Genomic DNA, 13182 nt, shown 5'->3' on the forward strand with positions numbered 1-13182 from the left:
TTATTGAGCTTCTGAGGTGTTTTCATCTGCGCCAACAAAACGTATATTACTATTCCCGTTTTGTGGTAATTTGGGAATGTTCAGATAAGGACAGCCGGCAACGTTTACGTTTGACAAGTCGATCTGTCTTCCTGACGAGAGAAGAATGCTCTCGAGATGCTTACATTTGATTACAGACATCTCGGGTGGGTTCTTTACAACAGCACGTGACAAGAAGATGTTGCGCAGATTGTTGCATTCGCTGAAAGACACGTGCGCGATCCTGTCGGGTTTAACACGAAGCTCAGCGCATTGCAAATGATGGCAATTGTCAAGTACTAACTTGTCTATGGCTTTAGCTTCAACATCTAACCGTGGTATGGATTCGTCGCTCTCCATTTCACAGAGCTGTAGCCCAATTTTACCAATACGCCTCGCTTGAAGATGATAGCGCGAAAACTTACAGTTCGTGGTGCGGATGAATGATATAGTACCAGCAATGACTTCGAAGTCCAGGGCAGCCTTGCTGTCGTTTGGAGTCTCACCCATCGTTACACTTAAATGTTTGAGCTCCTCGCATTTCACCGCAATGGCAGTCGCATTGGGCAAATTTATCGACACGCGCTCGAGCTTCCGACTTCGGATGAAAATTGCGCATGTTGACCTGTCTTGAGGAAATCCACAGAACTCGTCTGCCGTGACTGGTCCTCGTCTGTACACATCACAGAGAAAATTTTCCAACGTAGGACAGTCAATCTTGATACTTCCTAGCCTGGGAGCTTGACACAGTAACAGATTCAACACTCTTAGTTGCGGACACATAGCTCCATACAGTGTAAGGCCCGTCAGTTCACCAATGATGGAGAGTTTTTTGATTGTTTGGTGCCCCTTTAAAAAATTACGCAATGTTGTAATGGGCATTGCAGGGCAAGCCACCAACTCCAGATGATTTAGTCGAGTTGAACTGGATTTCAGGTTATGAAAGTTTGAGAGATTTCGCAAACACATTGATTCCAATGACTTGGAATAGACAAACAAAGCAGTAAGATCAAAGCAGTTTGCGAGTTGAAATTCCTTCAAGGCTGGCGTATTACAACGCAAACATTGCATTCTTAGTGTCGAGAGTCCATCCAAACCGAGTGTAAGTAGGGACGCAGATTCGATGGACAGCAGGCTTTTCCGGTCACGGTGAACCATCCCAGCACCAACAAACAAATGACGGAGTGTCTTCATTAGCTTCAGCATGATACGCAAGTGGTCGCTTGTAAAAAACAGCGGGCAAGTTCTTAGCTCCAAACGCGTCACCACAGCAGCTAGACGCTGAGAGGAAGAAATTGTTTTCAAGCACATATCTCTGTTGTGAATAATATGCGGAGGTAGTGTTGGTACAAGACCAAACCCAGATAATTCGAGCTTTGTCAGGTTTACCTTGTCAAGAAACGCGATCAATGTGGAAGGCGGGAACGCAATCGAGTCCAGCGCAAGTTTCAAAACTTTGAGTTGAGGAAATCTAAGAATAACCATCTGGAGATGTTGAGGCGTAATGAAGTTTTTTTCCAACGTTTCCGGTTGTTGGAACAACCATTGGATTTCTGGAGGTTCGGAACGAAGGTATTCAGTGAGATTCAACTCTTCCAATACGCTTGCGCACTGCAGTGTTTGTAAGAATCGAGGATCCCATTCTAACAGTGGCACATCTAAGCAGGTTAAACTTGTCAAGCGAGAGAGCAGCTCTCGTAAAGATGGATCCGTGAAGGTTCTCGTTATTGGGTGATCTCTTAAGCACGTGACATAATGTCCAAACTTAAAGAGACAATGCCGAAGAGCATCTCTGTGCCTCGCGTATTCTGTAACGCATAACGGGTATGCCCGTGTAAAGTGGATACATTTCCAAAGAGACGGAGTATTTTCAATCACGTCCTTCCATCGTTTGCACACCATTGAAAGGCGGGCCAAATTATCGTACACTGGATGAAAAAACGCGAGAATTTGCGCCAACAGTTCATTTGGTAGGGCATCCATCGTTCAACTTTTTGATCACTGAAGACAGTAAGCTACAATACACCGCGTGCGTCGTACGTCATAATACATCGACTCATCCGCGAGAAAAACGCACGCGCAAAACCTTAGTTAAACCACAAACCGTAAAATCAGTGTTAATAAGTAACTTCAGAAATGAGATGACATTTTCAGTCAAGCACAAACGTGGCGACAAACATCTGTCCCCTTTTCAGTGTAACGGTAATTACAATCCGTTTGAATTTATATAGCATTCTTTTACAAAGTTCGTTATTTGCGTTATACTGCATTGCGTCAAGTAAGTTTGAATAGTAACGGAAGTAAAATATATAAAGAATAGCCTTCATTTGGCGCGAAAAAATATATATGTTATTTGCCAGCTGGGAGGTCCGTCTAGTGAAAAACTGTGACCGAGGTCTTGAAAATGCTGCCCGAGGCCGCAGACCGAGGGCAGCATTTTCAAGCCCGAGGTCACAGTTTTTCACTAGACGGACAGGCCCTAAGCCGGCAAATAACATATTTATGTTTTTTTCCTGCAGTAAATTGGTTTTACAGATATCTGTCAGTCGTTGCTATTAAAATCACTTGAAATCAGACTTTTCTACCCTAAATTGAATGGCAGAAAGCGAGGAAATTCGTTAAGTGTATTTCACCGAAATTCTTCTGAATACAGCAACGATATGATCAGAGAGGTATACTCGACCGAAATTGACTCAAATTTTACGGCGAGAGAAACATAGGATTACGCGCCATTACAGCGCCAAGCTACAAACAACCAAGCAAACTCTCACAACTTCAAAACACTCCATTGAATTTACTTACAATGAATTTCTTTGCCATTTTAATGTGAACAGAGATAACCTTACGTTGACTAATCGTGGATGGAAGTGTTAAAAAGGCAAAAGATTGACGATAACCGCTAACCGTTTTAGGAGCGAAATAATCGCCACAGCGGGGAAAAAATCCGGTCCGTGGGCCGTATCGTAAAAAGCTAGACCGGTCACGAGCGCATGATTAGCCGCTGAAATTCTAGGATTTAGGATTCCGGCCCACTCAGATGCTTAAGGAAAAAATAATCTCGGATATTCCCCCGTTTTAGCTGGGAAATATTCGGTCACGTGACGTGTTTAGACCAATCGCGCGTGAGCGAAAATATTTGATGGATTATAACGTTAATTATCTTGCAAATGTTTTCGCTCGCGCACGATTGGTCTAAACACGTCACGTGACTGAATATTCCCAACTAACTTGGGAATCCCCAATTCCAAAAGCGCCCGTGTTACGAAAAATATTCGAAGGATACTAAACACAATAGTCTCCATTTGGCGCGAAAATATGCTCGGATATTTGTCCTTGGACATTATCTGTTCCTCAAAGTTCATAGTTTTCCTCGAGCTACGCCCTCGGAAAACTGTTTGCTTCTCGGAGCAGATTATGTCCGTGGACGAATATCCAAACAAAGGCTAGCTGTTGTTTATCTAACCAGGTGTTAAGACTACCTCAAGGAAAGTAAAAGATTTTGGCCATTACATTTCTGATCAAATCAGGTTTTTCCCATTAATGTACGGTCTCTTAAAGTTTTATCCGCTATTTGGTAGCCACTGAGGGGATGGGGGGGGGGGGGGGGAGGGGGGTTGGGGTTGCAAAACTGTTGGCTTGTTTCATCAATGCTGCATGCGCGCACTCTCAATGCCGCCTCTAACCAACACTTAGACAAATATGACTCTGGGTGGGTGGGGCAAAAGGATGAGTAAAAAATAATTGCTGCTTATTTGAAAGACTTTTCAAAGTAAAGAAAAATGGCGTTTTCCTTTTAGAAATATCTTTTTTCGTTTTAGAGATATTTACGTTTTTGTAAGGAAAGTGATGACGTCATAGATGGTTCCACTAAAACAGCACAACACTCAATCGAGAATAACTCTAGAAATATTAAGGCAGTGTTCTTTAAACTTGGCACAAGAAATGTACATCACAAAAGAAACATAATGACACCCGTCGCTCCATTACCATGACAACAGTTATGCTGCTGGTTCTGTTTTAATTAAGACTAAAATTCCCAGATTTTATCTTAAACAAGGATCATCCACTCCCACCAATCTAATGGGGAGAGTCAAGACAATATGGGAACCATGTGTGTTCCGAGCAAGACCCTCTGTCCCACTTTAAAAGGTTGCAAATGGGTATGTTTGATTTTTCACAGAAAGAGACTGGAGCCAAGAGTGTTGCCATGGCAACAACATAGTAGGTGTCATTCTGTTTCTTTTGCGATGCACATTGCTGCTGCCAAGTTTGAAGAACACTGCTTTAATATTTCTAGAGTTATTCTCGATTGAGTGTTGTGCTGTTTTAGAGGAACCACCTATGACGTCATCACTTTCCTCATTTGCATAAAACAAAAACGTGAATATCTCTAAAACGGAAAAAGATATTCCAAAAAGGAAAAAGCCATTCTTCTTTGCTTTGAAAAGCCTTTCACATAAGCAGGAATTATTTTTTACTTCATAGGTACTTTAATGGAGTTTTACAAAGTGACCAGATCACCGAATTTATCGACATGATAAAGATATTTTACCTTATCATATACAGCTCGATAAAGTAAGTAAGTAAGGGACTTTATTTTATTTCATTCTATTTTGTTTATTTAAACTTGTGGCTCTCTATAAGCAAAATACAATTCAATCAAAAACCTACACCTAGTAATAAAGATAAAAAAAATTTAAAGTTAATTAATAATTAATAATTAATTCCTGAAAAGCCCCATTGGGGAGGTAACAATAAAGTATGTATGTATGTATGTAATTGCCGATATATCACAAAACAAATCGACTCAGTTGCAAAGGCTTACTTCTAAAAGGAAATTGCCATGGATAAGTATTCTGTTTAGTTCCAATTTATGTTTTACGAAGAAACATAGCTTTTTGTTTTACAGCAAGGAACACATTACAAAAGAATTGTACCGACGAGCTCACTCCGAAAATAAAATCGAAAAGGACGACACTAAATAAAACAATAACCCCGTTACCAAGTAAGCGCACTCTCATTACGCGCGTCATTAAAGTAATAAGAAAAAGGCGAAGTGTATCAAAGTTCAATATAATTATCAAGCTTTATAATCAAATTCGTACGCTGCCTGCATCGTTGGTAGTGCCATATCCAACGCACGAATTCAGCGGCTCCATCAAACCCCTGCTGTCCCTGTGAACGCTCTTGTGCCGGCGCTTGCCGATCACCATGACAGCGATGGCTAATCCGACAAAAGCCGTAACGCCAAATGTAATACCAACCGCAGTTCCAGCGTCCACTTTATCAGGGGTGCCCTGGGAAGACTTTTGCTTGTCTTGCGTGGTGGTCTCGGCCAGATTCATGCCAACTATACCAGGTCCATCTATGTTGGATACAGCTGCGAACTTCGCAACAGAGCTGAGTGACAAAACGGAAAAATATTATGGTTCCATGCGCGTCATCTTTGAATTCTGAAGTGTTGGTTTAATCGTTTAAGGGAGGGGGAAATCGCGAGAATACCCTGAGAATAAAACTCTTTCATAAAACAAGGCGAGAACCCGGACCACATTAGTGGGAGAAACCGCATACCAACTGTACCGACTGACGTCCCTGATCCTTATCTCTTTGACTAGTTTACTCAAGTGTTTGTAGAATTTTTCATCTGCGAGAACCTTGAAAGCAACAACTACGGGAGAGCAGGGGAGGGGGAGGGGGTGTCACGTAGGAACAGCATAGTCGTAATCCTATAATGAGACCAAGAGATGCACACTCAGTTACCTTTTAGTTGCTAAAGTCCACTGAAGAGAGCCGGGACGTTTAAACCAGATCTGGCCAGTGTCGTGGTTAACTACAAGCAAAGGCACAGAGTAGTTGAAAATTTTAGGCGCACTTGAGTAGGGAGGTCTTTTGATGATTGGTAATCCCTGGTTGTTGAATATGTTTGCTTTGACACAGAAGTTGATCTCACAATCTTCCTCGATGGCGCCAAGGTGTTGAGAGTAACCGGTTGGACAGGACTTCGGCCAACCAGATGGACCAGACTGACTGACAAACGACGCCAGGTTTGAACCTATGAAGAAGAAGAAAGAAACGACAAAAATGCAATTAAATAAAAGCCAGCCTGGTTGGACAATTTTAACTATCTACTGTTTTCCGTGGATGAGAGACTGGAAACTGGAGAAGAGAGCTACGATAACGAGATTTCCGTGTTAAACGGAAAAAGAGGAGCACCTCTGTGGCGGTCCAAAATCCTCGAGCAGAATGTCTGGAAACGTTCTAATCTATACGATTTTCAACCGAAGTTGTTTCAAACCGAAATCGGATCAGTTTAGCTAAATGGTAAGCACAGTGAAATTCTAAAACTTAAAGGCAATTCGCATGTGCGACATTATTCCAAGGCACGTGATATCTATATCATGACGTATCTACATACCCTGGCCGTTGACTGCGGATTTCGGGACTCCAAGCGGATTACCAGCATTGCAGCTGAAGAAACCACCAAACGGCACTGACTGCTGGTAGCCAAGCTCGTAATCATCACTCACACACACCTGCATTGTGGCTCCAAAACGCAGGGGGTAAAACTTGAGTGGACAGCCGTGATCCTGTACCACGGGGTTCTTCAGCACCTTGCTGTAGAGTCCTCCAAAGAGATAGCCTGTATTGGTAGGGACCTTTCCCTTAGCCACGCACCAGAAGGTCGAGTAAGTTGTGAAGCCGCAGTGAGTATGACACCATTTAAAGACAAACAAGAAGCGGTGACAGTCACGATGACAACTTCGGGGAGTGCGGCCTTGATGAACCAGGACAGCCTCATAACCGTCGCTGCAGGTGTAGTCGGATGTTAGAGGGTTCTTCTGAAGCAGGGCCTCGCATGGATTACCATCAGGAGAGCCTTCGAATTGGCACGTTTGAAAAACGCCCCCGAAAGTGTAGTTGTTCGTGGGACTCTCGCAAGATCCATCCTCGAGGTTGGCTTGAAAGCTAAAGTTTGGAGAGTCCATTTTCGTACATCCTTTGATGGTGTTGTGTTCGTAGTACAATTTAATAGCTCGCTCAACCACATCGGCTAATTTAAAAGTCAACTCTTCCGACAATTCTGGCAAACTTCCCGGTGTTATGGCGTAGTGCAGCGGATCACCCGATCGATCAACTGCAACAAGATCGTCAATCAGTTGATCTTCCCACTGATTGATGGTAAAATTTACTCTGAAGGGCGGTCCTCCAAACGTTAACGCGGTGGAATAAACAGTATTGTTGGTGTACTGGTCCAAATATTTAACGTCGCTTGCAGTAGTGTGGCTAAATTTTGTTTCAAATTGAAAACTGTTGAAAAATGACGCACTCGCTGCTGCCGTTATCTTCCTTTTCTTTTCATTTGAGTCTGCGACGAATCCAAATTTTCTTGTCAAGTGATCCACCTTAGCGAGAACCGCACCCGCCTTGACGCTTGTAATGTAGTGCGTTCCAAAGTCGCGTACCAGTATTTGCGACAGAAAGTTCGCGTATGCAGTATTATTCTGTTGCAGATGAGAGGCGATTTCGAGTAAACGCGATTTGAACTCGGGCTGAAATGCGCTGTCGGGTTGAAGCTTTGCTGTGTACAGGACATGGCGCATTTGGACTCGAGTCGTCACAGCTTTGTCTTCTACTTGATGCTTTTTTACTGACTCGAACTCAGACGAATACGAACCGCCAATACTGCCGAACGAACATGATATCGAGGCTTCAACGTTGATAGACTTCGCTGTCGTTGAGGAATAATTGTTCCAGTGATCGTAAAGCTCAGCGAACATGTGCACTTTGCTTTCCTTGACAGGATAAAGGAACACATTATCAGGCAGAAGATACCTGCCGTCATCTGAGGTTTTACACTTGGAGTAATTCTGCGAAGAAACAACACCCATATGTTTATTCCTCAAATTGTCCCATCCGCCGCCGGGAAGAACTTCGAATCGATAAATTCCGTTTGGAACAGGACAGAGTCGTGGATCACCGAAAGGAAAATTATAGGGTGACGAATCATTGTGAGCGAATACAAAACTGGTGCCAACTATGGCAAAAATCAGTGCACAAGCCAGGAAAAGCCTAGCGATCAAGGACACCATTGCAACGCCAGAAATAATAAAGAGAACCGTGATCAATCCATATTATGACATAGACTTTAATCACGCCATTGTCTTGGACACAACTCGTGATTGCCTAACCTGTGATCAGACGTTCCCTTGATCACGCGTTAGTGTTTACCATAATAGACCTCTCTTGGTATTCCCAGACGGACAGAAAATGCGGCCAACCAACATCTTGTCTGAGTTGTAGCGTGACACGAGCCAACCGCGAGCCCAAGTAAACCGCGAGTCACGAGTCAACAACGAGTCAACCCCGAGTCAAGCCAACTTTTTTGATTTTTTTTTTTTATTTTGTCCCGAGAAAAATAGATGGTAGGGAATAAAATATATGAATATAGATTGTCTTAGCAGTTTAACACGGAGCGAGCCTATAAAAGGTAACTTTGTTGGCGTTGTTTTTTGGGGCAATGGAGGAAAGCCGAAACAGCGGTCGCACAACAGTAGAAGTCGTGAAGAAAAAGTAGTTTTTGGCTCAGTAAAGAAAACGGGTTCATTCACGTAGAATAAAATATGGTAAATAATAACCGAAAATACAGTGAAAAACAGACTTACATTAACCCTTTGGAAGATGCCTTTGGAAGAACAAAAACGATGACTTCTCTTCATCCGTTTGGCATTCAGTTCACGGAACATTCAAATTTCGCTGCTAAAACTGAAAACAAAGCTGCGATCAACGAGCTATCTGTTTCGACTTATCTGAGCATGCCGAGGACGAAAGCAAATCTCGCGAGAGGTGATTTTGATGAGATATTCAAAATTATTTGGATTTATTAGCGTGATGATTGTGCAAACAAAACGCAAATTGAACAATACTGTTATTCCTTAAACTGCTCATTCAGAGCGAAGAAATTCGAAACAAAAAAATACCACGAGGAAAACAGAGAGAACTTGAAAAATGTCAAAGTAACATTTCGCCTGAGTATCGACGTTTATAGAAAGGAGAAGGAAGACTTATGGCTGAATGCCGCAATAAAAACAAAAATTGCGTTCGTAAAGCGAATGATACACGGCTCAACATCGTTCAACTTTTTGTTGATTAACAAATGTTGAATATTGTTGCGACTTGTTGAAACGTTGTTGCAACTTGTTGAATACTCATTCAACTTTTGTTGAGCAACAGCGACACATTTTGGCGCGAAGTTGAAATGGTAGACGAGGAAATGTCGCTGTCGCTCTGTGCTTCGAGTGTTGTCGCCGTTATCACATGAAGCGTCGACAAAAAAGACGAAAAAAACCGGTGTTATCAAAACTCCATTCGAACTCAGCTGATTCCAACTCTTTGGCCGCCATGTTGGTATTTCCACGAAGCCACGTGACACCAAACTCGAAAACGATTGGTTGAAGCCGCTCAACAAGCGGCAACTTGTTGAACGGAATAGAGCCAAGCTCTATTTTCGTTCAACAAACGTTCAACAACGTTCAACAACTTTCAACTGAACTTTCAACATGTTGAACGGCATATTTCAACGTTCAACATCACATGATACACTGTAGAAATTAAGAAAGAGAACTTTTTCTAAAGCAGATTCTCAACTTAAAGAAATCATGTAACTCTCAAAATATTATCTTTCTAAACTCTTCCTCCTGAAGCTATCGCTCGCTTAATTCAAAAGGAATTCCTTAATTCTAAAGCAAAAACCGAAAATTACACCCGATCGCTCTCCAGAATTTTGTGGCAACTCGTTACGCCCTAAAATTAGACTTGAATGAGTAAGCCAATCAAATGGGAGCATTGGTGACCCGTTGGGATTTGTGATTGGCAGGTTGAACACCTAAGCATCGTTATACAGGCTGAGGGGACTATAGTAGATGGAAAACGCGGGGGCGGGGTCCTGGGGTATGGGGTATGGGGTCCCAGAGTACGGGGTCCCGTGGTGTGGTGGAAAACAAGGGGTCTGGGGGAAAACACGGGGTTTAAGTGGAAAACACGGGGTCTAAGTGGAAAACGCGGGGTACCACTTTTTTGGCCAAAATATGAATTTTCCTCACTAAAATGAGAAGTCGAAATTTTGTTGGTTTAAATTGCAATGAAAATCTATTCAGCATCTCTGCGTGAAACGCGTTTCTCGATCAAAAATGCAAATTACACATATTGTGTGGGGGAAAAACAAAAACACTTTTAAGCCAACGTGACGTGCATCATAAGAAAGCGTCGTTTTGTTACGTGACACCTTCCAATTGCGATCGGAAAAACTTTGTCTACGTACTTAGGACGTACTGTGAAAAGTGCAACGATTATGAATATTGCATGACCCATAAAATTTATGTTCCTAAAAAATTTAATTGGAATGTGAAACAGTCTAGAAAGTGTTTTTTTTTTCTTATACGTTTTTGCTTTTGGCTGTCTGCCGAAATACTATCTTTGGGGGCCGGGGCACACCTCACTTTCCCGCCTCCCAGCGCTCACGACCGTGTCGATCTAAGGCAAACTCTCCTCCATTTAAAAACACTCGTTACTGTTTGCAGAAGTAAGAAATAAAACATGTTGCTTTATTTTGGGTGGTTTGTTTCCTTATTAAAGACCATGTTATATTCTTTACACAATAGCCCGTTGAACAGGCGGATTAGCGGAGCGTGACTCGCGCTTCGCGCAAGTGGTCACGCTGCACGCTCGTGTATCGCAGTTCGCTCAGTCTGCCCCGCTAATCCAACTGTTCTGCGGGCTATTATACAATTGTTCTTTTATCCAATTAAGGCAGACTGTTCATTCATATACACGCGACTGAAAATTTGAAAGAAAGAATTCTCAAGAGCATCATAACATGGTTTATAATAAATGAAGCAAGAACGGAAAACGGGAAAGCGAGTAAGATCTATTACAATTCAACATATGGTAACCTTCAGGTTAAGAACATAGCTCAAAAATTGTTCCGATTACAAACATTCTAGGTTAATTGCTATTCAATGGACCTTTTCGGCGATAAGGTGGCCATTTTGAATTCTATTGTTTCAAATAGTTATCATGGGATGCTCAGGGGACCATTCCACGCTTTAACCCCCTGAGCATCCCATAATAGCTATTCGAAACAATAGAATTCAAAATGGCCGCCGTATCACGAAAAGGTCCATTATACCTAGTTCCTTAAAATCGTTAATGCACTACAAGTTTCAAATGGAACGTCGACATTGAACTGCAAAACCAACATCTACTTCCGCGTTCGCTTCGCGCGCCAAACATATCCCTCAATAATGCTGGTGTTTAATTTATAATATAGTATAAACCCAACACTTCTTTTACTGTTAGGTTTCAAACAAAGTCATTCTAACTGAAAAACGTGATTCAGAACATTCGCTTTAAGTGAAATAAAAAAAACAAACAAACAAACAAAAGCGCAAAGCAACATAACGCGAATGTACACGTTATTCTGTAAAGAAAATATAAACTAAGGAAATGTAATCCCATATAATTACATCTTTTTTGAAAAAAAAAGTCAGTAAACAAAAAAGTGTGTTTGTTCGAACAGTGAGCGCAATGATTTTTTACGGCATGAACAAATGTTACTAATTTGATAGTGGGTATTTTGAAATACGCCATAACGACAACTGCCAAAAGTGCGTACACCGCACACCGATTTTATAGTGTTGGCACGAATTTTAGGATATTTCGTAGTGTATGTCATCGCTTGTTATCGCTTGCCAACGCTATCACAAGTTGCACGTTGGGGAAACCGGTCGTAGGCGGCTTGCGGACCGTTTCGGGGTGCACCCTCGTTCAGCGTTCAGTGGAGGGTTACAAGAAGAACCCTCGCTACCAAGTCGGTGGATTTCCGTTGGCGAGCACTTCAAACTTCCTGATCACAATAAAATCCAGGACATGAGGTTCTCCGTGATAAGGCAGGTACAGGGTGGAACGACTGTAAGACGGCGCGAGGAGATACGGCTGATCTTCCGACTGGGATCACTAGCTCCTAATAAAGGGCTGGAACATTGAATTCAAGTTCAGTTGAATTCTCCTTTATGAATAAGGCCCGGTTCAAACGTCGAACTTTACATGTGCCGAACCTAATACCAATTTGGGTCGACCCAAATAATTAAGTCTAATGCAAACGGCGGTTATCGCTGACCAAAATGGCGGAAAAAATGTGGGAAAGACAAATTGTGGAAATGAAGAGCTTGCTTTTCTTGCAAGTGCGATCAAGGAGGGTAGAACAAGTCGAAGAAGGCGACTCCAGATACAGTTAGCCTTTAACAACCGAAGACGAGTTTTGAATTTGGTTTGCCTTCTATTATTGCTTATTCCCTAAGGAACATCACAGTTCAACTGCATGTGACGAGGCTCCTCCAGTTCGTTCCTGTCGTCGGTTTCTTCAAGATTCATTTATTTTGTCATTTTCTCTCAAAAACATGACTCGTAGTACGCAACCGAACTACCTACTTTCCAACCCGCTACACTCTTGTCGCTGTCAAATACGGAACACCGCATACAGAAATGATTCATGCACATCAAGCAAGTATATTTCGTGCTCTCGAAACAGGAGGAACACATATCTTCCCGCTCTTCCCGCCATTTTGTTCCAAAAGATCAAAACAACTTGTGTACGCATGCAGAACTCTGGGTAAAAATTAATTTATTTAATGTATTTGTAATGTATGCATTAGGTTCGGTACATGAAAAGTTCGACATTTAAATCGGAGTCGCTCTGTTGTCGAACTGAACGACTGGCCATGTCGAACTTAATTCTCGGGTCGACGCAAATAACATGTGTCGAACTTAACTGATTCAAACGTCGATCTCGTCATGTACTTAATTGGGGCTATTAGGTTTAGGCTCGATTACCAGCCGCTGTAGACCGGACTCGAGAAAGCGGCGGAAATCGAGCCTATATTAGGTTCGGCTCATGAAAAGTTCGACGTTTGAACCGGGCCTAAGAACTCGCACGCGCGCGCGGAACATTTTCAAGAGCATCTACGCCATTAGCCGCGCGTGAACAATAACGTTTGTTTAACAAATTTGCGACTGATGATAGGGGTTTTTCCTGAAAAGTCTCTAAAAATAAAAATACCTTAAAGCACTTTTTGTAAACTTTATCTAATGCAATTCAATTCAAAGTGC

The 13182-nt window shown here is 42.3% G+C and overlaps 2 protein-coding genes across 2 annotated transcripts; both read right to left on the reverse strand.

Moving 5' to 3' along the window:
* Window positions 1–2075, reverse strand: LOC110040017 (uncharacterized). The gene has a single exon (XM_020745204.2). It carries the CDS (start codon window positions 1999–2001, stop codon window positions 1–3), a length of 2001 nt encoding a protein of 666 aa, XP_020600863.1. The 5' UTR covers window positions 2002–2075.
* Window positions 2076–4610: 2535 nt separating this feature from the next.
* LOC110039988 (macrophage-expressed gene 1 protein-like) lies at window positions 4611–8141 on the reverse strand. The gene is made up of 3 exons (XM_089295789.1): window positions 6434–8141; window positions 5779–6070; window positions 4611–5418 (listed from the first exon to the last, which is right to left on the reverse strand). The coding sequence occupies exons 1-3, from the start codon at window positions 8106–8108 to the stop codon at window positions 5112–5114; spliced, it is 2274 nt and encodes a 757-aa protein (XP_089151915.1). The 5' UTR covers window positions 8109–8141; the 3' UTR covers window positions 4611–5111.
* Between the last annotated feature and the right edge of the window lie 5041 nt (window positions 8142–13182).

This window comes from Orbicella faveolata, unplaced genomic scaffold (assembly GCF_042242905.1).
Source record: "Orbicella faveolata isolate gen_17 unplaced genomic scaffold, um_ofav_v1 contig_26, whole genome shotgun sequence".
Taxonomy (NCBI): Eukaryota; Metazoa; Cnidaria; class Anthozoa; order Scleractinia; family Merulinidae; genus Orbicella; species Orbicella faveolata.

What these genes read in the sequence shown, in the direction of transcription:
- LOC110039988 (XM_089295789.1), bottom strand. Translation starts at nt 8,108, where the DNA reads ATGGTGTCCTTGATCGCTAGGCTTTTCCTGGCTTGTGCACTGATTTTT. An exon ending in ATCCGCAGTCAACGGCCAGG is followed by an intron (nt 6,071 to 6,433) that starts GTATGTAGATAC and finishes TCTTCTTCATAG; the next exon opens with GTTCAAACCTGGCGTCGTTT. An exon ending in TGGACTTTAGCAACTAAAAG is followed by an intron (nt 5,419 to 5,778) that starts GTAACTGAGTGT and finishes TTTGTCACTCAG; the next exon opens with CTCTGTTGCGAAGTTCGCAG.
- LOC110040017 (XM_020745204.2), bottom strand. Translation starts at nt 2,001, where the DNA reads ATGGATGCCCTACCAAATGAACTGTTGGCGCAAATTCTCGCGTTTTTT.